General features: G+C 37.3%; 1 protein-coding gene across 1 annotated transcript in view; it reads right to left on the reverse strand.

Moving 5' to 3' along the window:
* The window catches only part of SLC5A12 (solute carrier family 5 member 12), a 45,667-nt gene extending 20,728 nt beyond the window's left edge, over positions 1–24,939 (reverse strand). Inside the window, exons 1-8 of the mRNA XM_060017354.1 lie at positions 24,601–24,939; positions 17,622–17,687; positions 16,370–16,421; positions 13,887–13,954; positions 9,619–9,773; positions 9,358–9,498; positions 4,546–4,675; positions 3,059–3,147 (exon numbers count right to left, since the gene is read on the reverse strand). Of these exons, the coding sequence (XP_059873337.1) occupies positions 3,059–3,147; positions 4,546–4,675; positions 9,358–9,498; positions 9,619–9,773; positions 13,887–13,954; positions 16,370–16,421; positions 17,622–17,687; positions 24,601–24,939 (1,040 nt within the window). The remainder of the gene's footprint in view (positions 1–3,058; positions 3,148–4,545; positions 4,676–9,357; positions 9,499–9,618; positions 9,774–13,886; positions 13,955–16,369; positions 16,422–17,621; positions 17,688–24,600) is intronic.
* Positions 24,940–25,542: the final 603 nt, after the last annotated feature.

Genomic DNA, 25,542 nt, shown 5'->3' on the forward strand with positions numbered 1-25,542 from the left:
AGGACAAAATGAAAGCTAGCATGTCACGCTACTTGTGTTTGATCCTCTGGTGTTCATTGTTTCTGTCCCTAGTTTCCTTGAGATACTAATACCAACACCACAGGACAATATGATTTTATATTACTGATGCAAAATCCTACAAAGAGTATTAGTAAAAATAATTCAACAGAACACTAAATTAAAATTATACCATAAGCAATTTAAAGTCATTATATGAATTAAGAGATGTCGCTATTTTTGAAATGTCAACATGTTAATATTAATATGCCAAAAGCTAAAAAAGCAAAAAATACTCATTTCAAAAATGCCAATAGTTTACCAAAATTCAATATTTCTCCCTGATAAAAATATTTCTTAAATTAGAATAAATATATGCATTTTTGTTCTTTTTTATGATTTTATTAGTTTTATATAAATATTTTAAAATGTAAATAAATAATATAGTTTAAACCAAAACCTGAAATCATATTTAATGGTAAAATCCAAGAACAATTCCCTTTAAAGTGCATAACAGGCACTTCCCTGGTGGTGCAGTGGTTAAGGATCCTGCCTGCTAATGCAGGGGACATGGGTTCGAGCCCTGGTCTGTGAGGATCCCACATGCCGCGGAGCAACGAAGCCTGTGCACCACAACTACTTAGCCTGTGCTCTAGAGCCTGCGAGCCACAACTACTGAGCCCACCTTCCACAATTACTGAAGCCCGTGAGCCTAGAGCCCATGTCCCCCAACAAGAGAAGCCACTGCAGTGAGAAGGCCACGCACCGCAAGGAAGAGTAGGCCCTGCTCGCCGCAACTAGAGAAAGCCTGCACGCAGCAACGAAGACCCAACACAGCCAAAAATAAATAAATAAATAAATTTATGAAAAAATAAAATAAAAAGATAAAGTGCATAACAAAACAAGGATTTCTGTAATCCCTCAATTTTTTATCATTGTTCTCAAAGCATAATTACATAAGAGTGAACATAAAAGTGTAACTATTAGAAAAGAAGAAAACTCAAAAGTATTGGCAGGTATTATGATTTGAGTACACCCAAGTTCTATAGAATTAACTGAAAATAATTAGGAAAAATCTGATATCAAGGGAAATTCTGTAAAAGAAATATAATGAATAAATACTAACCTAACATATTTTAAATCAAACTTTAAAGCTTAGTCACTAAAATTATTAGTATTGTTATAACTGTACACAAATAGATCAAAGGAATATAAAAGAAAATTCAGGAAAAGTTCCAAATATATAAAAGAAAGTAGGATGTGATAAAGGTAGCATTTCAAGTCAGTGGTGAAAATGTGGCTTTTTACTAAAAAATAATGGGACAACTGATATCTGGATGATTATTTATAAACATGGAATGGAGAAGCCTTCATAAGCATGATATAAACCCAGAAACCATAATGTAAAAGGATTGATTAATATGAAATAGAAGCTCAACATACTCAAAAATACTATTAATAAAGCAAACATACATAGGACAAATGAGAAAAATGAGACATACGTCAATAAGCTATTTTCTTATATACATAAGGAAGAAAACTCAAAAGAAAAAAATAGCAGGGAATATGAATTGGCAGTTTACAGAAAAAGAACTACAAACAGCCAGTGAAAGTATGGAAAGGTAGCCAACCCCACTTCTGATCAAGGGAATATGTATCATACTAAGTGAAGTAAGTGAGACAGAGAAAGACAAATACCATATGATATCACTGCCATGTGGAATTTAAAAACGTGATACTGTCTTAATGTTTTAGTCCATTGCTCTCAACACTCTTGCCCCCATTCTCCAAGTCACTATCATGTCTACCCTGGGTTAAGGCAAAAGCCTCCTGTATAGTCACCCACTTTCACCACTCTTGCTTTAGTGATAGCCACTTCCCTCCACAAAGACTGAGTCTTCAGTTGTATGACATCATCAAACCTCCTTGCTTCAAAGCTTCCTATTTAATATGAAATGCCAGCTCTTTATTCTTTCATAAAGGTTCTTCCTGATCTGATGCCTGCTTGCCTCTTTAGGCTCCTCCCCATCTGCTGTCCTCCCCGTTCCTTATGCTTCAACTCTTCTCTCGGATCCTGAACTATTCCATACAGATTATCTCCTTGGGGCTTTGGTATTTGCCCTCCCCCCTGCCTGTAAAAGTTTCTGCCTGTGATCTTCACAGAGCTGGCTTCTCCACACACTTAAGATCTCAGCACAAATGTCATATACTTAAATAGGAGTTCACTAAAGACCCTATCAAAAACAAAGTCCCCAAACCTAACCTCTCTCTAGGCTATCACTCTGTCATTTCCTTTATACTATTTGTCATTATCAAACAATGCCTTGTCTTTTTTGTTGTTGTTTAGTTATATATTGTCCGTCTTCCATGTCTGCTAGAATGAAAACTCTATATCAGGGCAATACTGATGCTAGTCTTGTTCCCTGAAGTATCCCCACTGTCACCAGCTGTGCCTGGCATAATATAAACCTTCTAAAATATTTGTTAGAATAAATGTGTGAAAAATTTTGTACTTAGAATAATGTCTACATTTTGGATATGGATGTTCTTACATTTTGGATATGGATGTGCCTGAGTGTGTTATTGAAGATGGAGAGAATGGATTGCGAAGCATAGACCTGTAAGAATGTATTGCAGCTGAATGAGAAATGCCAGCAGAGAGAGCTGCCTTGTGTGCTGGTGATGCAAAACCATGGGGGCAGTTGGCATCAGACAAGGTTGAGAAAATAAACAGAGAGATCTAGTGCAAAGGCGGACCTAGGTTTACATACCACCTCTGTAGTTTACTGTCTCACCATGGGTAAGTTATCTACCTTGCTAAATCTTAGTTTCCTTATTTGTAAGCTGATGATAATGAGTAGTTTCGGCCTCATATAATGTGTGACAACTAATGAGCAAATGCATATAAGGCATTCAGCAGGGCAGCTGACACACAGTGAATACTCAGTAATACTGATAATGACTACCACCATTACCTTTGTCATCCTGGTTGCCTTGCTATCACCATCCTCACCATCATCATTATCAGAACGTTATTGCCAAGTGTAGTCAATACACTAACCTCAGAGTTCCACTGAAGGCACAAGCCACAAAAAGTCCTGGGAGTCCTGGCATTGTGGCAAATAACTCCATGACGAAGTATGGCATCAGCTGAAGAGGAGGCAAAACAAGATGGGATTAGTGGTCTCATCAGCAGTGTCTGAAATGTGGGACTGTATTGTAGCTTTTTAGCAAAAGGAGGTGGGAAAAAAAAAGAAAAAAGAAAGTAACAATAAAGGAATTTGCCTGGACTATCGTTGTTAAATGCTAACAAATGAGGTTATGATCAGTCCAATTCCATGGACCTGAGGTGCAGCTGTAGGGGAGGGGAAGGGATAGGAAAGGGACAGTCATTTAAGGAAAATGTTGCATGAACTTAAGAATATTCAGGAACTTTTAACTTTTTTTACATTTGCAATGTGTGCTATTTTCTTGCCTGTTTACCCTTAATGTTAGAAACTAAATCCTAAAAACAAATGCTTAAAACAGGTCTTCAGGGAGGCTAGGTATTATGGTTCTACTCTGGAGCCAGATTTGTGGGAGAGGAACAGCCACAGGACACATTGGGACAGTTGTATATGTAGGGGGAGAGGATAGAGACGATAGCTCCTCCTGAGAATATTCTCCGTGAATGGAGTTTTTAAGGATGGACCAAGAGATTGTCATACTGAGTAAAATAAGTCAGACAGAGAAAGACAAATATCATATGATGCCACTTATATGTGGAATCTTAAAATAATGGTACAAATGAACCTATTTACAAAACAGAAGTAGAGTCACAGATGTAGAAAACAAACTTATGATCACCGGGGGGAAAGGAGGAGGAGGGATAAATTGGGAGATTTGGACTGACATATACACACTACTATGTATAAAATAGATAACTAATAGGAACCTACTGTATAGCACAGGGAGCTCAATACTCTGTAACGACCTATATTGGAATAGAATCTAAAAAAGAGTGGATATATGTATATGTATAACTGATTCACTTTGCTGTACAGCTGAAACTAACACAACATTGTAAATCAACTGTACTCCAATAAAAATTAATTTTAAAAAGCATGCTTAATGTAATATATTGGGGTGATATTGTTTAAGCCATAATGAGAAGACATGAGCAGAAGCATTATAGAAATAAGGGTCATTTTGTTCAATCTGAGATTAAAGCAGCATTAATCAACCTTGTGATGGATAGAAAAAAAGATTTGATGGTGGCATTGAAAACCAAAGCTATGGGTTCAAGTCCTCTTCCACTCTCCCCAGCCCTGCCCTGGCCCCAGTCCTTGCCTTCAAGGACAAGGTAAGATACCTTCTTTTTACATGTTCACCCCCCAGTATTAGAACCTGATCTGTGATAATATCATCCAAGAGGGGAGGAAAGAAATCAAGTCTTTGGGGTTTGGGAAATACCTAGAGGTCCAGGTCGAAAAAGAGAAAGGCTCAGCATTGCTGGCCAGAAACACACTCATTTCAGCTGTTCCCCACTGGTCCCAAGGGAGCACATACCTGGTCTGGTGCTGAGATGATACCAGAAGTCCAGGGATCACAGTCTTTGAAGTGGGAGTACATGATTAAGCCAGAGAAGACAGCACATGCCAGAATGACCCAGAGGCCCAACAAGTTGAAATACAAGGCTCTAGAAAATAACACATGGATCTACTGGTAGACTCTATGTCATATTACAGTGTGGTCAGGGCATTACCAAAGACTCAAGGTAAAATTTGGGGGGCCTTTTTGCTATAAAATAAAATTCTATAGCCTTCAAGAATATTTTGATATCAAGTCACTATGTTATACACCTGAAACTAATACAAGTCGATTATATTTCAATTTTTAAAAATCATTACTTTTTATACTTTTGCATTTTTTTTGTTTGGGCATGTTACAATTTTAGACTGATTATGAAATTTGAACAGGTGGATTTTTGATGGGTTTGCTTTTGAAATAGCTTTTCTGCAAAGTTGCAATGTGTAGTGTGAGGTCTATTTCCTTGGATGAAATTTCACGTATCAATCACTCATATTATATAACTTCAAGTAATTTCCCCCCACTCAATTCATGAAACTGTCAAAAAGCCAACTTTCATTTTAACATCTTTTATTCCAGAGGAATGATGAGATAAATGTAGAAGTAGACACGTTTTGGAAATATTCGCTTTGGAGGTTAAATCAGATGAAGTTTAAAGTTCAGTTTTTTAAAAGGCAATAGAAGGTATGAAAAACCTAAAGTCATTTTCCCCACATTCTTTGGAGCAATTCTTTTTATTCTACAACAATTCTTTTTATTCTATAACATTCTGTTTAACTTCAGTTTGAGTGCATTTGTAGTATCCTATAGTTATTTTGTATTCATACTGTTCTTTGAAAGTCAAAATATTACACATCTTCTAAATCTCAGGGAAGACTTGAAAGTCGGCTGGCCTCACACTGGATCAGTGAGAGAACAAACAATCTTGCTCTGGAGAGAGTTTCAAGGGGCAGGGGGCCCAAAGAGCAACAGGAGGCATTTCCTGGGAATGTTTCATTTCATTCAAACAATGTCCAGCCATTGTTTGAAGGGATTCAGATGCACTCACATTCAAATGTAAGGACACATATTCATTTCAAAGCCCCCTAAAAGCCCTGCTGTACAGGTGTACCTGACTTTCAGAAAACCCTTAAATCAAAGTATTCTTTTATGAAGCAAATATTAAATAATCAACCCATCTGGAAATTTTTATTTTACATTATTTACGTTAGGAAAGGGTATTATCTCTGAAATTCCTTCCTTGGGATTATTCCAACCATATTTATCTTTGAGTTTTAGCTGTTTGTTTGCTTTTGTTTGAAAAAGGTTGATTTAGACATAGCCTTTGGGGAATACATTTGATACATGAAATGGTCAATATCTGCAAACTGAATTTGCTGTACTCTTACTTCTGCCATTTAGACAAATTCTATTCAAACTTATCTCAGGCCATATCCTGGATAGTCCTCTTTACCTGAAAGGTCACTCCCTACTCTCTCATCAGATTCTACTCCTTATACGGCTTTACATCTTTATAGCATTTATCCTTATCTGAAACTGTATAATACATTTATTTGTTTATTATCTGTTTCCCCCACTCGAACACACACAGGGCTACGTCCCCAGAGCACACAATGGTGCTTGCACATAGCAGACATAAATTATTTTATTTTTGTTAAAAATGATTAAATGAATAAATGAAAGATAGAAATTCTTTACAATATGGTTATACTCTTTACATCATTTCTTTTTTGAAAAAGCATTGGACCTGGAGTCAGAAGACTTTATCCTTAACAACTGTGTGACTTCAGACAAGTCGCTAAGACTCTGAGCCAGTTAAATCCTTCGTAAAAAGAGTGTTAACATACCTGCCTTACTTCTTATTATAGGACTAATATGAAGATTGAATGAGTTATACTCCATAAAAATAGATAGAGGTTATACAGCCATATGTAGGTTGTATAGCCATTATCCAAAACAATTTTAAAAACTCACCAGTCAACTATGGGAAATGAGAAATCAGTGGCAAAATTGTATAATAGAATGTTAAAGCCCTTGTATTTGAACTTATTTTTTTCTTTAGAGATAGACTTTAATTCTCTACATGGCTAATTCTCCTGTTTGCAACTAAGTCACTTCATCGATTCATTCAGAAAATATTTATGAAGCATCACTATGTACCAGGTTCTTCCAGGTACTGAGGACATAGCAGTGAGCAACCCAGAGTCCACCCTCATGAAGATGATATTCTGGGATTAGAGGCAGGCAATAATCACCAAAATGAAATAAATAAATGAGGTGATTTTAGATGCAATAAAAGATATAAAGAAAATAAACAAAGGCAAAGAGAATGGAACATAAGTGACTGGGTGTGGATGTGCTCATCTTAGCTGGGACATGAGACGGTGATGGGAAGGGACGTGGTAACCTGCACCGGCTTCTCCTGCCGTCACAGCATCATCTTCTACCTGCAGTCCTGAAATGTCAACTGAAGTCTAGAAACAAAAGCGTCCAAAGCAGCTTCCAGGGAGCAGGTCTAAAATGATTTGGTAAATGATGCTATTCCTAAGTTTGAAGAAGATCTGGCTTAAGATGAAGCTGTCTTTAGTGAGTAATCACCATTCTGGCCATGCAATTAAATGCATCTATAATGGGTCACTTCTGGTTTTAACCTATGGCCACATTCAGTATGAACTTTATGGATGTATTTTCACCTACCTATGATGCAGAGATTTTTCTAAACCCTGATGGAATGTCCTAATTACATCAGGCTCTCAGATAATTGAGCAGAAGTGATGCACGTAATCAACCTTCTGTAGAGTCTCCTAGATAAGAGTCTGTTGGCAGCTGGCTCTGAGTGGACCCCAGTTGCCCTGGAAGTGTCCTTGAGGCTCCAGTTGCGTGACAAATGAGAGGTCCCACTAGATCCCCACTATAGCAATCTCCCCTCCAGCTGTGTGCACTTCAACCATACTGACCATTTGGACTGATTTCTCGCTCCTGAATTGTATCAACTAAATCAACTAAGATTCTTACAGGGAAGTCTTTTCTAAAGACAGTTTTTATTTTTTCATCTTTCCTTATTCTAACAAAATTCCCATCATAGCTCTGGTCCTTCCATGGGAGTGGGGATGGGTGGAACCAGGAATGGCGGTCCTAAATGCTTAGGAAATTATATATATATTTTCTTTCGTGAGTATCTCTCCTTTTCTGACAGTTTTCATACCCATCAAATACTAATGTAACAAATCCCAAGAAACTATTATGAATGGGTGGCTTAGTTTAAACCAATCCACTAAACAAGATCTAAAGATACACAAGCACAAGTACACATGCTGGAATATACATATATACACTCCTACACATGCACACACACACATAAATTCTTATGTATATATGTGTCCATTTATGTGCTTACACATTCAAGCATGACCTTCTTGAAGCATTACTTTGTTCAATAAGTAATCAATATTTAATAAGCATAAAGTACTATTCTTGGCCTCTTGAAAAAATAATGAAAAAAATACATTTCCTAACTTTTAGGTACTATTATAATAATAGGGAGAAATTAGGTATGTTCACAAGAATAAACAGTATAACACAAGCACATAAGATTTAAAAAACCCCTTGATGTAACAGAGAATTATTATTTATTTCACTTAATATTCTTCCCTTATCAGATATCGTAAACTCTAATTTATTTTAATGCAGAATTTTAAATGAATTCTAATTTTAAGTGAATTTTAAGATAAAATTATATTTGATCCTAAATACATTTTTAGTAATTCAACTATTTGAGAAAGTGATGATCACATGTGTAGAGAGTTTAATATTATTTATTGTAATAGGATATGAATATGTTACCAGTGAATTGATAGAACAGTAGATAATGTTTTCACTTCTTCCTTCTGAGGGTATGTTAACTATGTAAGTAACATATTCCCTTTTGAAATTCAAGTTACAAAATGTTGGACCATATCCATAGCCATTATTCTGTCTAAATAAGAAACTATGCATTGAAAGTATTTTATGATCAGTTGTGGAAATATTCATAGTGGCTGTTTCTCACTCCAAGAAAAGTTAACGGCATTCTGACAAGTCTGCAGAGGCTGGAACCTTGGGTAGCAGCAATGAGGATGAAATGCCCATTTTCAATGAAATTCTAGCTTATTTCTGCCAGTTTTACAAAAAATAAAAAATAAAAGTGCATAACTTCCTTTGGTCTCCATTCTAGAAGGTGGGATGAATTGCATGGTTTTAAAAAGCCTTAAGTTGCAACTCTGTGGAGTCCTTCAGAGTAAGCAGACCTGGTAAAACTGGTGACTGGTTATCCGGGCAGGAGTTGGAGCAGCTGAAGCCCTGTTACGACTTGTTTCATTACCTTGGGTTTTCTTCTTTTAACGTCCCCTTGGAAACTTTTACAGTACATCCATCAAAATAAAAATCGTAATTGAAGAGACCACATGCTGGATGGAAATAGTGATGAGGGCCATCTCATCACAGAAACTGTAACTAAGAAATATGTGCTCCTTCTTTCTGCATTTCTTCCCACAGCACCTAATTTAACCCAGTAATTTCTCAGTAAATGAAAGCAGCAAATGACGGTGAACAAAGGCAGACAGAAAGATCTAAGTTCAAATCCCAGCACTGCCACTTCCTTGTGGAGAAGGGAATAGTAATGCCTGCCTCAAAAAATTGTTGAAAGGGTTAAATGAATCTTTGTTTCTTTCTCTCTTTTACGCACACACACAAACACATTTGAAGCATATAAAGCGCAGAGAAGAAACATTGAAATGTTCATTAATAACTCACAGCTTGGCATGTTTTTCTGTTTTGCAAGAGATGCATCGCTGGATGGTCGACTGATTAACTCCATAGATTCCAAGCCATGTAAAAGTTCCTCCCACTGAGATTGTCCAAAAAGTGTGCCTCCTGAGAGGATCTACATCAAAGCTATGAGGCAGAGAGAAATGAGTGAACAAATACATTCCTTTGATGCCCAAATATTATTTTAGGTGATGAGGTCATATGGCTAAATCTTTATAAAACAAGAAAAAGTAGCATTGGACATACTCAAATATATTTAGTCGAGATCCATTGGCTGATTGCTCTAATACATTGTGTAATCCACCAGCATCGGCTGATCCTTGAATGAGAACTGTTAAGAAGCCCACAGTCATGACAACCATCTGAAATGCGTCGGTCCACACCACTGCTTTTAGTCCTCCCTGAAATGAAGAGAATGGATGTGAGTTCTTAAAAATGAAGCCTCAACTCTTCCATTTCTGCACAGCCTCTCTGCTAATGCATCTTTCTTTCTCCCTTTTCTCCCTTTCTTCCCCCTTCTCTCCCTCCCTCCCTCCCTCTTTCTCAATCTCTCTCTCTTTCTCTCTCCTTCCCTCCCTTCCTTATTTCCTCCCTCCCTTCCTCCATCCCTCTCTCTTTCTCTCTCTCTCCCTCTTTCTTTCTCTATTTCCTTCTTCTTTCTTTCTTTTCTTTCTTTCTTTCTTTCTTTCTTTCTTTCTTTCTTTCTTTCTTTCTTTCTTTCTTTCTTTCTTTCTTTCTTCCTTCCTTCCTTCCTTCCTTCCTTCCTCCCTTTCTTTCTTTCTTTCTTTCTTTCATCACTGAGCACATTTTATGTGCCAGGTTTATTGAGGATGATCATCTGGGTCTTGCTTGTACAATTTGAGATTTTATTTTTTGTAAATTTAGTGCAGTGAATAAATTTGGGGAAACTGAGATGGTAGGCTACTGAAAAAAAAGAAAAGAACTAGGAAGGAATGATAGATTCCAGACACTCATGGAGAAAGTTGTTTTAAGAGCTAGAGGATGGTCAAATAATGAGGTGAGCAAACCAGAGTGTCAGGAGGGTGAATCTAACAGTAGACCTCAGGAGACGGTGATTCAGCAATAGGTTAGAGCAGTGGTTATCAAACCTGGATGCTTTTTAGAGTCACTTGGGGAACTTGGAAACAAACAAAAAAACCCAATGACTGAGCCCCATTCCCAGGAATTCTGAATAAATTGAAGTCTGGGCTGGGACCCAGTTCTAAGTGTTTTTACAGCTCCCCAGGTGATTCCAATGTACAATTCTAGTTGGGACTATGTGGGCAAGAAGAAAGGAGGAAAGAAAGAGGCTGCTGGAGAATCCCTTAGGAACATGGCAAAGGTGCCATGAGCAAATTAGGAAAGATTAAATGAAGTGATATATTTTAAAAGTACTTTGAAAATGAATAAGCACTATGTGAATGAAAGGATGTGGTATTTTTAACGTTGAAAAATAGAATTACCCCCAGTTACTCCCCCAGAGTGTCAAGAACTTCTGTGAAAAGATGACAGGCTTCATCTTTATCTTGAGAAGAAAGAAGACACTGGATTTGTCTCTTCATTTCTCGTGTAGTTAAAGTTAAAATGCAATTTAAAAATAGACATAAAAGTCCCTTCCACATGCATTGTGTTTCTATATTCTGTTCTATTTCCAATTTGAGAAATATGCAATCTCTTACTTCCACCTTCTAAGAGTGGTATTTTGATTTTCTTTAAAGACAGTAAGACTTCTAAACCCAAATCACAATATCATATTTTAGTGATATGAAGACCAAATATCAAAGACCTCAGTTTTCAGAGGCTACTTGGCATGGTTTATATGCATAAACCTGAACTTGAGCTAGACCTGGGGCAAGAGAACAAACCACTTCATCACCACTTTAACAAATGTGCTTCAAAAGGCAGATTAAGGTAGCTATAAGCTACCATGAAAACTTCTCTGATTCTATGACTCCTTCATACAGCAAGAGACACACACGCCCACACACCACTCATCTACAATCCTGACTGTGCCTTGAGTGTCACTTAGGTATTTTAATCAGTCTGTTGTTTTGGTTCTACTGTTTACCTCCCTAGATTGCAAACTCTTGGATGGCAGGAATCACTTCTTTCTTTTTTTTTAAATCTCTTCCACTGGTTATCTTAGCTAGGCTACACATCCACAGGATTAACAGAGTAAAGAAACTGCTCTATGAGCAAAAGTGTTAGATAAATGAGCCACCAGTTTGGTGAGACATTGAAGCTTGTGTTCCGGCAAGAGGTAGGAGGTGGAACAAAGGTGTGGTGAGAAGAGGTTAGATGGGTGGATTGACTCACAGACTGAAAGATTTCCAACACTAGGTTAAGAAGTTTACACTTTATCCTGTGAACAATGGGAAGCAAGGAGAGAATTAGGTCAGTCAAGTGGCGTGAAGAGATGGATGTTTTAAGAAGATTAAGTTAACAGAGGCATGCAGGGTGGAGGGAAACACTGAAATCAATTAAGAGGTAGTACATTTAGTTTATTTTTGTATATTGTGATTATTAAAGTATCCAGACTTGTTTCTGACATCTTTTTGGTTTCTATTTGTTCTACTTTTTCTGTATTTTTTTCTTCTCTTTCTTAAATCAATTGCAGTTTTATTTTTGCTTTGTTTTAATTCCCTTTTTCTACTCTGATTGTTTTATTTAAATGAGTCTGCTTGAAATTTTGCCATGAATTTTTCATTTAGAGTCTAAATTTTTAAAATGTCTTAATCCCCAGCAATTCAAGGATTAAAAAAATCTTTAAGGGGCTTCCCTGGTGGCGCAGTGGTTGAGAGTCCGCCTGCCGATGCAGGGACACGGGTTCGAGCCCCGGTCGGGGAAGATCCCACATGCCACGGAGCGGCTGGGCCCGTGAGCCATGGCCGCTGAGCCTGCGCGTCTGGAGCCTGTGCTCCGCAACGGGAGAGGCCACAAAAGTGAGAGGCCCGCATACCGCAAAAAAAAACCCCACAAAAATCTTTAAGTCTAATTACTCTCTTCCTGATTTACATGCTATTGATGTCCAAATGAAAGTTATTCTTTTTCTTAATCTCAAAATTACATATAATAGTAATCATTATTATTATATTTATAATATTATAAACTATATTATTAGATACTATATAAATTATACCATACTATAAAATTATTGTTGTTTTCATTAAGCAACGGAAATTGTTTGACTAGACTTACTAAAGGTTTACTATTTTATTTTCTTATCATTACTTCTTCCATCAAAAACTGGATAATTTTCCTTCTTCCCACAGTATTTCCTCTAGGTTTTTCTCAGGGGAAGATATGTTAGAGGTAATTTCTCTCAGTTCTTGACAGTCAGTTTCTGAAAGATAGTTTTGCTAAATACACAATTATAACTGACAATTGTTTTCCTTCAGTGCTTTGAAGACATTATTCCATTGTTTCTGGCTTCCATTACTGTTGCTAAGCAATGCATCTATTTATCCTCCTATGGGAAGTTACTTCAGAGTCACTAATCTTTCACATATGGCCAGACATGTAAGGAATAGGAGACTATTTTAAATTTAGGTAGGAGGAGTATGTCTGGAATAGAATTATGGTAGTGAGAATGGAATGGAAAAAAAATAAGATAAAACTGTAGTGCAAAGAAATGGTGGGATTTGCAAGTATGAAAATAGAGATAAGAGCATTTTTAAATTGTATGTTATCATGATATATGTTAAAAGAGTAAGTGATATGCACACAAGGCCAAAATACATGGATGGTGCTACATGATAATATATCAATTACTTTATTTTTCTCTGTAAAGGAGGAAGGAGAATCCAGCTATCTGGGGACCATTGCCATATTCTTAACTGGTTACTTAAAGCCTCCATATATGGTACCAATGACTCAGAAGAATAAAGATTTCTATTGCAGGGCATGGCAAATAATAGGTGCTCAATGAACGTTTGTTGAACTAAACCGATTGTAACAATTATATAAATATAATTGCCAATACCACCCAGGTTCCTTGGTTAAAACTGACCATGTGTAAGACCAAATGTTAAATGTAATCCAAACTTATCCATCTATAAGAGAAAAAAACAAGTTGTGGAATCTCAATTTTACAAAACACCAGCCATCCTTGATCGTTCATTCATGCATTTTGTATTCCTCAACCAATAGACAGTGAAATATAAATGCTACCTATGTTTTATAATCACTGTTAATGAGCACATTTTTTTTTCTCAGTAGTTGTATATGGTCACCTACCCTCCGAACACGGAGATATTTCTGTCATTAAATCTTCTCTTAGCCATGGCTTTCTCAAATGAGCCCAGAGCCCAAATTCTATTAATGGCTGGTACTGAAAAGAATTTTAAACAAAACAATGACCCTTCCTCTGGAAACTGTGATAGATAAGCCAGCATATTTCTATTTAATTGTGGAATAGCAATTTCTGCTATACTTAGATGTCCCGTTGTTGGAAATTAGCCCTTATCCCATATTAGGAGATAGTGCTAAATACTTTTTCACAGCCAGATACATACCAGGGTACAGTAGAATGTGCAAACAATTCCTGTTGCAAACACAGAGCCCCAGAGATCAAACCCAGTCACTATGAAAGGAGAAAAAAATATTGAAAGAAGTTTCTCTAAGGAAAGTAAAAGAACAAACTTTATGAGGAAAAAGTCACAATATTTTTGTCTGTGTTCTTTGTGTGCAAATGGAAATCAAATTAGAGTTGTCTCATTAAATTTTCTCACCTCTGATAAAGATTATTTTATTACATTATTATACCTCAACCCAGCCCATAATTTTCATGTAATGCTAAAAGCCAAATTATTTCTCTTAATATTCTAGAGCTTCCAATCTCTGCACCAATTGTTTGTTTGTTTGTTTTTCTTAACAAAGTTAGTCTGAGTACTTTGAAACCACCTAAACGTTGACCATGAATAAATATTTCTCATTATAATCACATAGCACAATTAAATTGAATACTGAGGACTTCTAATATTACAGGTATTATTATGAAATTTCTTTCACTTTTGTTTCTTCTTTCCTTTTTTTCCCTGGGATTCTATTCTTTCAAAGGGCTCAGGTATAAATCTTAAAATAATTACTACAAGCACATTTTACTCATGTATTCAGAGTATCAACTTCATGAGATTGCTGAGAAAGGACATATATTATAGATGACCTTATTTAGTGGTTGTGTATGTACCATACAAAATTGTCAAACTTACTGTTACCAAAGGAGAAAGGGAAGGAGTAGGGATAAGTTAGTAGTATGAGATTACTGAAACACACTACTATACATACCTCACACCGGTCAGAATGGCCATCATGAAAAAATCTACAAAAATAAATGCTGGAGAGGGTGTGGAGAAAGGGGAACCCTCTTGCACTGTTGGTGGGAATGTAAATTAATACAACCACTATGGAGAACAGTATGGAGGTTCCTTAAAAAACTAAAAATAGAATTACCATATGACCCAGCAATCCCACTACTGGGCATATATCCTGAGAAAACCATAATTCAAACAGACACATGCACCCCAATGTTCATTGCAGCACTATTTACAATAGCCAGGTCATGGAAGCAACCTAAATGCCTATAGACAGATGAATGGTTAAAGAAGATGTGGTACACATACACAATGGAATATTACTCAGCCATAAAAAGGAATGAAATTGGGTCATTTTAGAGACGTGGATGGACCTAGAGACTGTCATACAGAGTGAAGTAAGTCAGAAAGAGAAAAACAAATATTGTCGGTTAACGCATATATTTGGAATCTAGAAGAAAAGTACAGATGAACGGTTTGCAAGGCAGAAATAGAGACACAGATGTAGAGAACAAACATATGGATACCAATGGGGGTGGGGGTGGCAGTGGTGGGATGAATTGGGAGATTGGGATTGACATGTATATACTAATATGTATAAAATAGATTACTAATAAGAACCTGCTGTATAAAAAATAAATAAATAAAATTAAAAAAAAAAGACACAAGTATCCCAGTGTTCATTGCACTATTTACAATAATCAGGACATGAAAACAACCTGAATATCCAACGATAGACAAATGGATAAAGAAGATGTGGTACATATACACACTGGAATACTACTCAGCCATAAAAAAGAATGAAATTGGGTCATTTGTAGAGATGTGGATGGACCTAGAGACTGTCATACAGAGTGAAGTAAGTCAGAAAGAGAAAAACAAATATTGTATATTAACACATATATGTGGAATCTAGAAAAATGGTACAGATGAACCTATTTGCAAGGCAGGAATAGAGACGCAGATGTAGAGAACAGACATGTGAACATGGGGGGTGGGGAAGGGGAGGGTGGAATGAATTGGGAGATTAGGATTGACATATGTACACTACCACGTGTAGAATAGGCAACTGGTGGGAACCTGCTGTGTAGCACAGGGAGATCAGCTCAGTGCTCTGTGATGACCTAGATGGGTGGGATTGGGGGGGAGGGTGGGAGGGAGGTCCAACAGGGAGGGGATATATGTATACTTATAGCTGATTCACTTCAGTGTACAGCAGAAACTAACACACTATTGTAAAGCAGCTATACTCCAATAGAAAAAAAAAGCTAAACAACAAAGATTTACTGTATAGCACGAGGAACTATATTCAATATCTTGTAATAACTTATAATGGAAAATACTTTGCACAAAAAGTATATACAACTGAATAACTTTGATGTACAATCTAACAAAACATACTGTAAATCAACCATACTTCAAAAAAAATTGCCATAACTTCAGTGATTAGAAAACAAGCAATAATCACATTGGGTGTTTGGAACCATGTGGATACAATCAGGTAACTAGTTATTTGCATTGTTTTCAGCGTTCAGTTTATAGAGCTTTATGTTGTGACAACTACAGTAATTCAAGCACCCTAACCACAGGAATGTCTCCTCAACAAGATGTTGTGTGTACATTTCTCAAGGTGACAAGGCATGTATAAAAATGGTGGACAGTGCAAGAGAGTGTCGCTAGCTCACCTTGATTGAGGGCCAGAGCAGGAGCATACACCACCACTCCTGTGTAGAGAATCTGGTGGAGAGACAAGAAGCAGGTGAACAGTGAGAAAAGTGACACTGAAAGTAAGTCTGCCTAAAAAATTCCTTCTGACCTTAGAGCTACATTTCCTTAAACTTCTTCGTCAAACACTTCAATCCCAGGCACTCTTGTTTTGAAATCCTTGGCAACTGTAACTAATTTGCAGAAGGGATAATAAGCATGCGATGGAGGAAGAGTGTTGGACTTTTAAGATGGCTGCATATTTTGAGATTTTATGGCTAGATCTGGTATATTTCTGAAGGATATGAAAATAGGGTTCAAGTTAAGTTTTTGATTCACCCTTCCACTACCCCATCATACACATATCACCATGACACAAACACATTTTAGCAATTTGAAACATAAATTTTAGAGTGGAGATGGAAATAATCCGTGATTAGAGCACCATGCAGGGAAAACTACCAACATGGGTGATCTTCATAGTGGGTATATCTTCAAGCTCCCAGACCTGCAGCCACTACACTGATGGAAGTGGATGAAGTCCCATTTAATTTTAAATGAAATTTCACCATTTAGAGATCCATGTGGGGTTTTAAAAGGCAAATATCTATGGACAGGTCAAGGAGCAGTTTCTTGTTCTTAAATCCTTCAGTCAGTGAGTGGGAGTTTTGATTAAGAAAAGAGAAGGGAGTTAGCTTCTAGCAGAAAGTTCTTGGTGAGTCACGGGAAATGCATTGAGGGTGTCCCACAGGCAAGTGTGGGGCAGAAAAAGGGCACCCTAGAACCCAGGAGAGGAGTCCAAAAGGGGAATGTGGGAATATTGGTTTGAGAGTATAGTCTTAAACAGATTTTCAGCAAAACGGGTATTTCTGGTTCAACATAGTTTACTAGTAAAAAAACAAAACAAAACAGAATTAGTTACCAGATCATTTCATATCAAAAGCAACTTGAACAGGTTAAATAAGAGTTCAAAATAAATTTAAGAAAAAGCTTTTTTTCCCTTGGTGGTTTATCATATATATATTTGTTTGTCATTATTTGTACAGATATATGGGGTCTATGAAATGTGGAAATACCTTGGTATAATCATTTGTCTTGAAAGTGCTATCTAGAAGAAAGTAGTTTCTTCTTAGTGTTGAATCTTTCTTTTAATTGTGTTAATTGCCCCCTGAAATAAACAAACCCATACTTGTCACTCCCCAATCCACCTCTGCAGCAACTCTTACCCCTTACCGTCTGCAAAATGTAGATGGCTGTGGCTGCATAGCGAACTGGCTTGTTGAATCGTAGCTGTAAGTACTGGAAAGAACAGAGAGAAGGACGTGCAAAGAATCAGCAACTTTTATGTAAGCGCTGCTAAGAGGTTTTCTGTTTTCTTGGTATTTCTCTGAGTTTAGTGCTTAGTTTATAACATGATTTTACGCTATCTGTACTTGGGAGAAAAGGAAACAAATTTGGATTATTTAAAGTCAAAGATATAGTAAAACTCAATTTTTGCTCAAGCTTCCCTTGATGGTCAGAGAAGATAAATGTTTTTTATTTTTAAATTGTTATTGCTTCAATAAAAACCAGATTTTCTGGCTCATTATCCAGGGCTCTTCCTAGTAGATATGCCAAAGCCATTATTTCCTTTTATATCCCCACAGTCCCCAGATTCAGCTCAGGCCTTCCTTTCCTCTTTCCCAGATCAATGCAGTAGCCCCCTAACTGACCTCTCTAATTCCAAGCCTTGCCCACTCATTCCACCAACCACACACCTGCTGCACTGATTCTCCTAAAGCAGAGCTCTGGTCATGTCATGCTTTTCCTCAAACTTTCCAGTGACTCTCTATCATTGACAAAACAAAATGCACATCCCAGGCTTGACATTCTAAACTCTCTACTGTCTGGTCCACACCCTTCTTGTTAGCTCACATCACTAACCCTCACATGATTTATTCTCCACGTAAAATCATTATGTATAATTCAACCAGCATGCTTTGTACTCTGCAGATTTGTCCTTTGTGTAGGCAGATTTTCAGTGTGAGAGAGCCTCCCTCTCTCCAAATTCACCAATTCTTAGAGAATGGACTTGAGGATATGGGGAGGGAAGGATAAGCTGTGACAAAGTGAGAGAGTGGCATGGACATTTATACACTACCAAACGTAAAATAGATAGCTAGTGGGAAGCAGCCACATAGCACAGGGAGATCAGCTCGGTGCTTTGTGACCACCTAGAGGGGTGGGATAGGGAGGGTGGGAGGGAGGCAGATGCAAGAGGGAAGAGATATGGGAACATATGTATATGTATAACTGATTCACTTTGTTATAAAGCAGAAACTAACACACCATTGTAAAGCAATTATACTCCAATAAAGATGTAAAAAAACAAACAAAAAAAAAGGATAGCCCAATTGTCATTCCTGTTCCTACTCATACTTTCTCCTCTGAGCATTTAGGGCAACTAATATTAAACTTCTTTCATATGTAATAACACTTGATCACCTGCTGCCTTGTATTTTAGTGTTGGATTCGCGTAGCTTACTGTATTTGTTTCGTATGGCTACTGTAACAAAATATCACAAATTGGGTGGCTTAACGCAACAGAACTGTGTTCTCTTACAGTTCTGCTGGAAGCCAGGAGTTCAAAATCAATTTCACTGGGCCAAAATCAAAGTGTTGGCAGGGCTCTGCTCCCTCTGGAGGTCTTAGGGAAGAATTTGTTTCTTTGGGGTTTTTGGTGGCTGCAGGCAGTCCTTTAGCTTTTAGATTTATCACTCTAATCTCTGCCTCTTTGGTCACACTGCCTTTTCTTCTGTCTGTCAAATCTCCTTCTGCCTCCCTCATATAAATGTGCTTGTACTTAAGGCCTACCTGGTTTAACCAGGATAATCTCTCCATCTCAAGATCCTTAATTTATTCAACTTTACAGAGATCTCTTTTTCTAAACCATATAAGGTGACAGTCACAGGTTCCTGGGATTAGAACATTTATTATGATTTTTAGAGGGAGGGGGATGCATTTTTCAGCCTACCACACTTACTTTCCCTGGTACATGTAAACAGGGTCTTATTTTATTCATTTTATCTTCGTCTTTCATGTATTCATTCATTTAACAAATATTTATTACTTTCCCTCTATATGGCATTCTGCTATACAATGATAGCAAATATTATATAGTTCATGTCACAAAGGATTTTACAGATTAGAGGAGACCATTAACAAATTTATACTAAAGTAAACAAATTTATACTATAGTAAAGTATTATACTTTACTATAATAAATTTATACTAAATTTATTATAGTAAAGTACTAAAGTAAAGTACTTTACTTTACTTTATATTAAGTAAAGTAATGGTATGTACTAAATTTTTAGTACATACCATTACAGTGATGGTATGTACTAAAAAGCTACAGGGAGGTGTGAACACACTAAACAGATGGATCTGATTTACTGTTGGAGGTCAAGAAAGGTATTCCTGAACAAATATTCTAGAAGGCACTAGTATTTGTCTTCCAGTGTATGATAAACATGTACTGAATGAACAAAATGAATGTTAAAAGTAGCAAATGACTTGAGGACTTAATATCCTGGTGGTAGTTCTTGGTAGTAATTTCTAATTGGTAGCAGTTCTTTCTTATCTAATTTAAGAAAAATCATTTTGATTAACCCAGAAGTTTACTGATGTGTCCTTTTCCTAGAAATAATACATAAGTAAGTGTTGATTGATGGCTTAAGGTGGAACCTTCTTTGAAACCCTAGAAAAAACTCCTCTTGACAGAATTGTGACTCAGTTTCACACTAATCCACATCTCCCAATTTACTGCTCAACCCTTCCCCCAAGGGAAGAACCACCTTATTTTCAGACCATCTTTATTCAGACAACACATTCAGTACACTGTGAGTCAGGTAATAATCAAGTGGATGTGTGACTGAGGGCACCAGCTATGAGGAAAATATTTTTAAAGAAGTAAGGAAGTCACTGAGAGAGAAACTGAAAGTCTCAGGTATCATAGGATAAAAAACAGTGCAAAACTTTTAAGCTGAAGACAACATGGGTTCAAATCACATGTCCTTGGAAGGATTAGTTTATTGCACTAAATGATGGCCACCTGTTTCTAAAATTGGCATTTGTAGGATCTAATGGTATAGTGTACGATAACATCAAGTGCAGGGACAGGAACATAGTGGGATCTTAGTGAGTGTAGTAGTCATTGTGGGTGTGACCCTGGAGCTTATTGGCACTCTCTGTCCCAGTACATGTTGATAGCATCTAACTGCACCGTGATTTTCTGCTTGAGGCTTTATCTCACCCCTTGCACAGGGCAGACTAGAAGTGCTTGGGGGTGTTATCATTGTCTTTCAGCCAATGACAAAAGGAAGTTGGACCAAAAAATCCCAGTTATTTTTATTTCAAGGAGACCAACCCTGATATGTGATCTGTATTGTCCCCCAGAAATCCCCAGTGAGCTAGAACCTCAGTTGCTCACAATAACAACCTGCTCAAAAGCATAACTTTATTGGCTTCCTTTTTTTTCATGTCTCACTTGCCACTTGCCTACCAATGCTTAATAAAATCATTTCCCCCCAAAATGACTTGCATTAAACTCCTTGTCTCAGAATTTGCTTCTGGGGGAACACAACTTAAGACGGTGATATTTCTACCAAATATGATTCAAGTGGAGACTGCAAAATTGCTTGTAATGAGCTGTGTCTTCTGGTTGACAGGGATTCTTTTCCAATCACATGAAGAACCCGGATAGCCTACTAGAGGATGAAACCAAGTGTAGTATGCTACAAGCTGTCCCATCTGAGTTCCCCTAGACCAACGAGCCACTAACCAACCCACTAGCTGATGGCAGTTACAGAGATGGCCCCAAGTAAGACCAGAAGAACCTTACTGTCTTACTAGACTCTCTTGAGCTCAGGTCAGATTACTGATCCACAAAATTGTGAGCAGGTAAAATTGTTGGTTTAAGAAATTTGTTTTGGGATGGTATGTTACACAGCAATAGATAACTGATATAAAATGTGGTATCAGAAGTGGAGAAATGTAACAAAACCCAAACTATGTGATATTGGCTTTGGGACTGTTTGGCATATGAAGTCTAGGAAAGCAAAGGGGAAATTGTTCCTGAAAAACGGAAAGGTAGTGAGAAAACTGCTATAGGAATCAGCAAAAGTCAATGGTTTTAACATTTCAGTTTAGTTCCTCTAAATTCAGTCAATTCAGTCAAACTAGAGAGACAGTATTAAGAAAAATATATATGAAAAAAAAAGAACTAGATCAGAAGTAAGACACCTTGAATTCTAGTTTGAGCTTTGCCACTATCTCACTCTGTTATCTAAGTCTCTGGTTTCTCATCCATGAAATAAGAGACTATTCAAACTGCATAATTCTCCATCTGAAAGATTGTATTCACTCACTCACGTATCCAATGGTCATCCTGGATCGGTGTATAGTTTTAACTACAGTCAAAAGTAAAAATGGAAGTTCAGCAGAAAAGTTGCATGCTTTGTGCTTGCTTTTAAAAATAGCACAGGTAACATTTACCATCATGTTTGACTATTTTCAAAACCCCAAACCTGATATAGCCACACTATTTTCCATCTCAGGAAATAAGTCCACTTTTCATGTTGGTTCAAGTATCATGGAGCCATCCTTGACTCCTCTTTCTGTCTCATTCCCCACATGCAATTCATAAAAGAATCCTGGCACCTCCTCCCCACCCTTTCAAAATTTCACTTGCATTATCCCCTCTGTCTCCACGCTAATACCATCATTCTTGCCTAGATTACAGCAATAGCTTCCTAACTAGACCCCCTGCTTCAGCAGTAAAAACCTTATAATTAGCCTCAACATACAGCTAGAGTAATATTCTTAAAATACAAATCACATTACAGCACTCTCCTGCCCAAACAGTGCAATGACCCATCCCACTGAGAGTAAACATCAATCCTTATAATGACTTGAAAAGGCCTCACAACATTGGTTTAGACCATATCACACCCTAAATATCCATTTACAACAAATATTTTGTCACTTTATTTACTGTACTGAAATAATACTCAATAATGATATCTTATACCTACACACCTAATTTCTCAAATTTTAAATATAATTACTAAAATGCCACAAATGTAATTTAAAGGAGAACTAAAAGGAAAACAATTTACAGAAAAAAAAAGTGTATAATCTATGCTTAGAAAACACTATGGAAGAAGTAGTAGCCTGGGCATTATAATGAAAAAGTCTGGATTAGAGAGAAGTAAGTAGTTCAGAAACTATTTAGCTTAAGAAGTCCAAGAAAAATGAGAAAGCAGGTAGACATCAGCTCACAGGTAGTGTTAAGGGTAAATAATAGCATGCTAGATCTATTAGTGTTTGATAAGACAAAGAAGAAAATAACTCTAAGTGAAGTGGAGACAACATGATGAGACCAATTATAAACTGTCCAAGTGGAGATAATGAAAATGTATGATATTGCAAATGAGTTGAGTCTAATTTATAACTTGAGGGTGAGAACAGTTCCTTATGCTTTGACACGGGAGAGGATAGTGACAAAGTAGCACAGATGACATAGATTAGTCTTGAAATCCCCCTGCATATCAAAGCATTTAAATAAGTTGGCTATTGCCAATCCCAAAACTCAATGGCTTAAAAACCAAGGACTTAATATTTCTCACAATTATTAGGATTGGCTGGGTGATTCCTCTACTTGATTCTCCTGAATCAAGGGCTGCCATGGGGCTGCAATCAATGGGAAGTTCAGCTGGGGGAGAAAATCCAAGATGGCATCACTCACATGTCTGGTGATTGGTGTTGGCTGCCGGCCAGTGTGCTTCTGTTCTTCTCTACTTGTTCACTCATCCTCCAGAAGCTAGAACAACTAGACCCACTTCCTGACATAGCTATATCAGGACAACATTCCAAGAAGGCAAAGGCAGAAGCTATAAGCCTCATGAGACTTAAGCTCCCAATTCACACATCACTTCTGCCACATGATATTGGTCAAAGCAAGTCACAAGCAAGTCACCATCCCAGATTCAAGAGGTCGGGAAATAGACTCTACCCTTTCAGTTTTAACTACTTCAAAAGATCCTGGTAAGAATATCTATGGCTAAGTAGCAGAAGATGGATGATGAACAAATAAACATAAATTCAAGTTTCTATACAGAGATTGGTAGAAATTTGGGGACTGTAACAACAAGAACAATAATGATAAATAATATAAAACTCTTCCATGGCATTTACAACTTGCCAGGCTCTGTTAAAAGTATTTGCATATAATAACTCATTTACTCCTCACAGACATTCTTTAAGATAGGTAGTTTTATTATTCTTATTTTACATATGTGAAAATCAGGTACAGAGAGGGTAAGTCATTTTCCCAAAGTCATACAGCTAGTTAAGCAGCAGAGCTAGTATTCAAAGCCAAGTAGCCTGAGTTTAAAGTTCATACTTTAAACCCCTTTTAATGCCACACTGCTAATTCTTATAAAGAAAGAGGCAGTCCCAAAATATGTACTTTACACAATCTGAATTTCTTCTTATTAGGGTACTACAATTTAAAAAATATGTAAAGGGCAAAGGTAAATGGTAAATTAAATTCAATGAAATGCTTATATGTCCTCTATCTGTACTGTCTCAAATCTCCTCAGTTATATATTTGCAATTGGTTTAATGTAGTAACTGAACTGTTTTACTAAAACTGTACAATCCACTGTACAACCTTGACTAAGTCATTTATCTGTATCTCCGTTTTCTTAGCTGAAAAGTGACACTACACAATGTTCTTTGTGCTTTGCAGAATACTGATGTTAATAATAATACAAGTAATAACATCAGCTTTCCTTCATTGAGAATCTCCTACAAGTTAGACAGTATATTAGATGTTTACCTACATGTTCTCATTTAATCATTGAAGTAGCCTGGCATGCTTGACTTTGTTATTTCTGTTCTACAGATGGAAAGTGTAGGTGTCTGTAGATGTCTTTGGATACAAGTGTATCTGTATCCAAAGCTTAAGCTTTCCCCAATAACACTGCAATATTTTTTCCCATGATGTATAATTGCCCTGAAAATAAGTGAGTGTTTTTCAACTATCATGTGTTATCATCAAGACAATGTGTATCACTAGAGAAAAAAGCAAGAATAACAAAACATGTTCAAGTGGAGAGGAAACAGCAACTACCTCCCAAAGTGAAGATGAAGGAAGTAGTTGTCTTACCTCATATGTGCTGGTGATGCCAGATCTGTAGAACACAGGGAGAAAGAGCTCTGATGTGAAGAGGATCACAAATGCGTACGCAATGAAGAAGATGATGAAGGATGCCCCAAAGCGGTAGACCTCAGCCGGGGTCCCCAGGACAGTGACAGCGGACATGAAGCTGGCTGTCAGAGACAATGCCACGGGGCCAAAGGTCATTTGCCGTCCCCCAACCAGAAACTCCCTTGAAGTTGCCTTTTTTCTCTCCCTAATGGCAAAGAACACCCCAATTCCAGAGGAAATGACAAAGAGGGCTGCAAAGACGACGTAATCCCAAACTTCAAAGTTCTTCACCTCCATGCTGGGAAGTATGGCACCAGAGAGTCGCTCTCAACTTGGTCTCAGGGAGAAGTTCTTTCCAAAAGCAAAGCTCAGTAGAGTAGACGCTTTTCCAGGAGAGGAGATTGTGGTTGTGTGAAGAGAATGATGACCAGGGACACTGTGTAGCACTTCGGAAACCAAGTTGTACTCAGGGAAGATCTCAAAAGTTGACGACAAAGAGGGATCTGGTAGTGGTACCAACAGATGAGAACTTGAAATCTGACCCTGGCCTGGAGCTGTCTTTTCCTCTGCTAAAGCATATGCCACAGAGAAGGAATTCAGATGTGTTCCAAAATTAATAACCACTGGGGGTGGAATGAACTTGCCAGATAACATGCTCTTTAATCTCCTAGATTTTTTTAAACTTAAGGTTAAACATTACTGGGAACCATAGAAGTGATACAAGTTCACCACCTCAGCATTTTTAATGAGTGAAACAGAATCTGTTAAATGCCAACACAACTATCACCTGTATCTTCCATCCGAGTAAGGGAGGGTGAAGGTGTGTCCCTGCAACTCCATGAGACAGTGGGTGTGGGGGAAAAGGAGTAAAGAACGAGGGATCAGGAGACCTTTGCTCAA

Source organism: Delphinus delphis, chromosome 8 (genome assembly GCF_949987515.2).
Source record: "Delphinus delphis chromosome 8, mDelDel1.2, whole genome shotgun sequence".
Taxonomy (NCBI): Eukaryota; Metazoa; Chordata; class Mammalia; order Artiodactyla; family Delphinidae; genus Delphinus; species Delphinus delphis.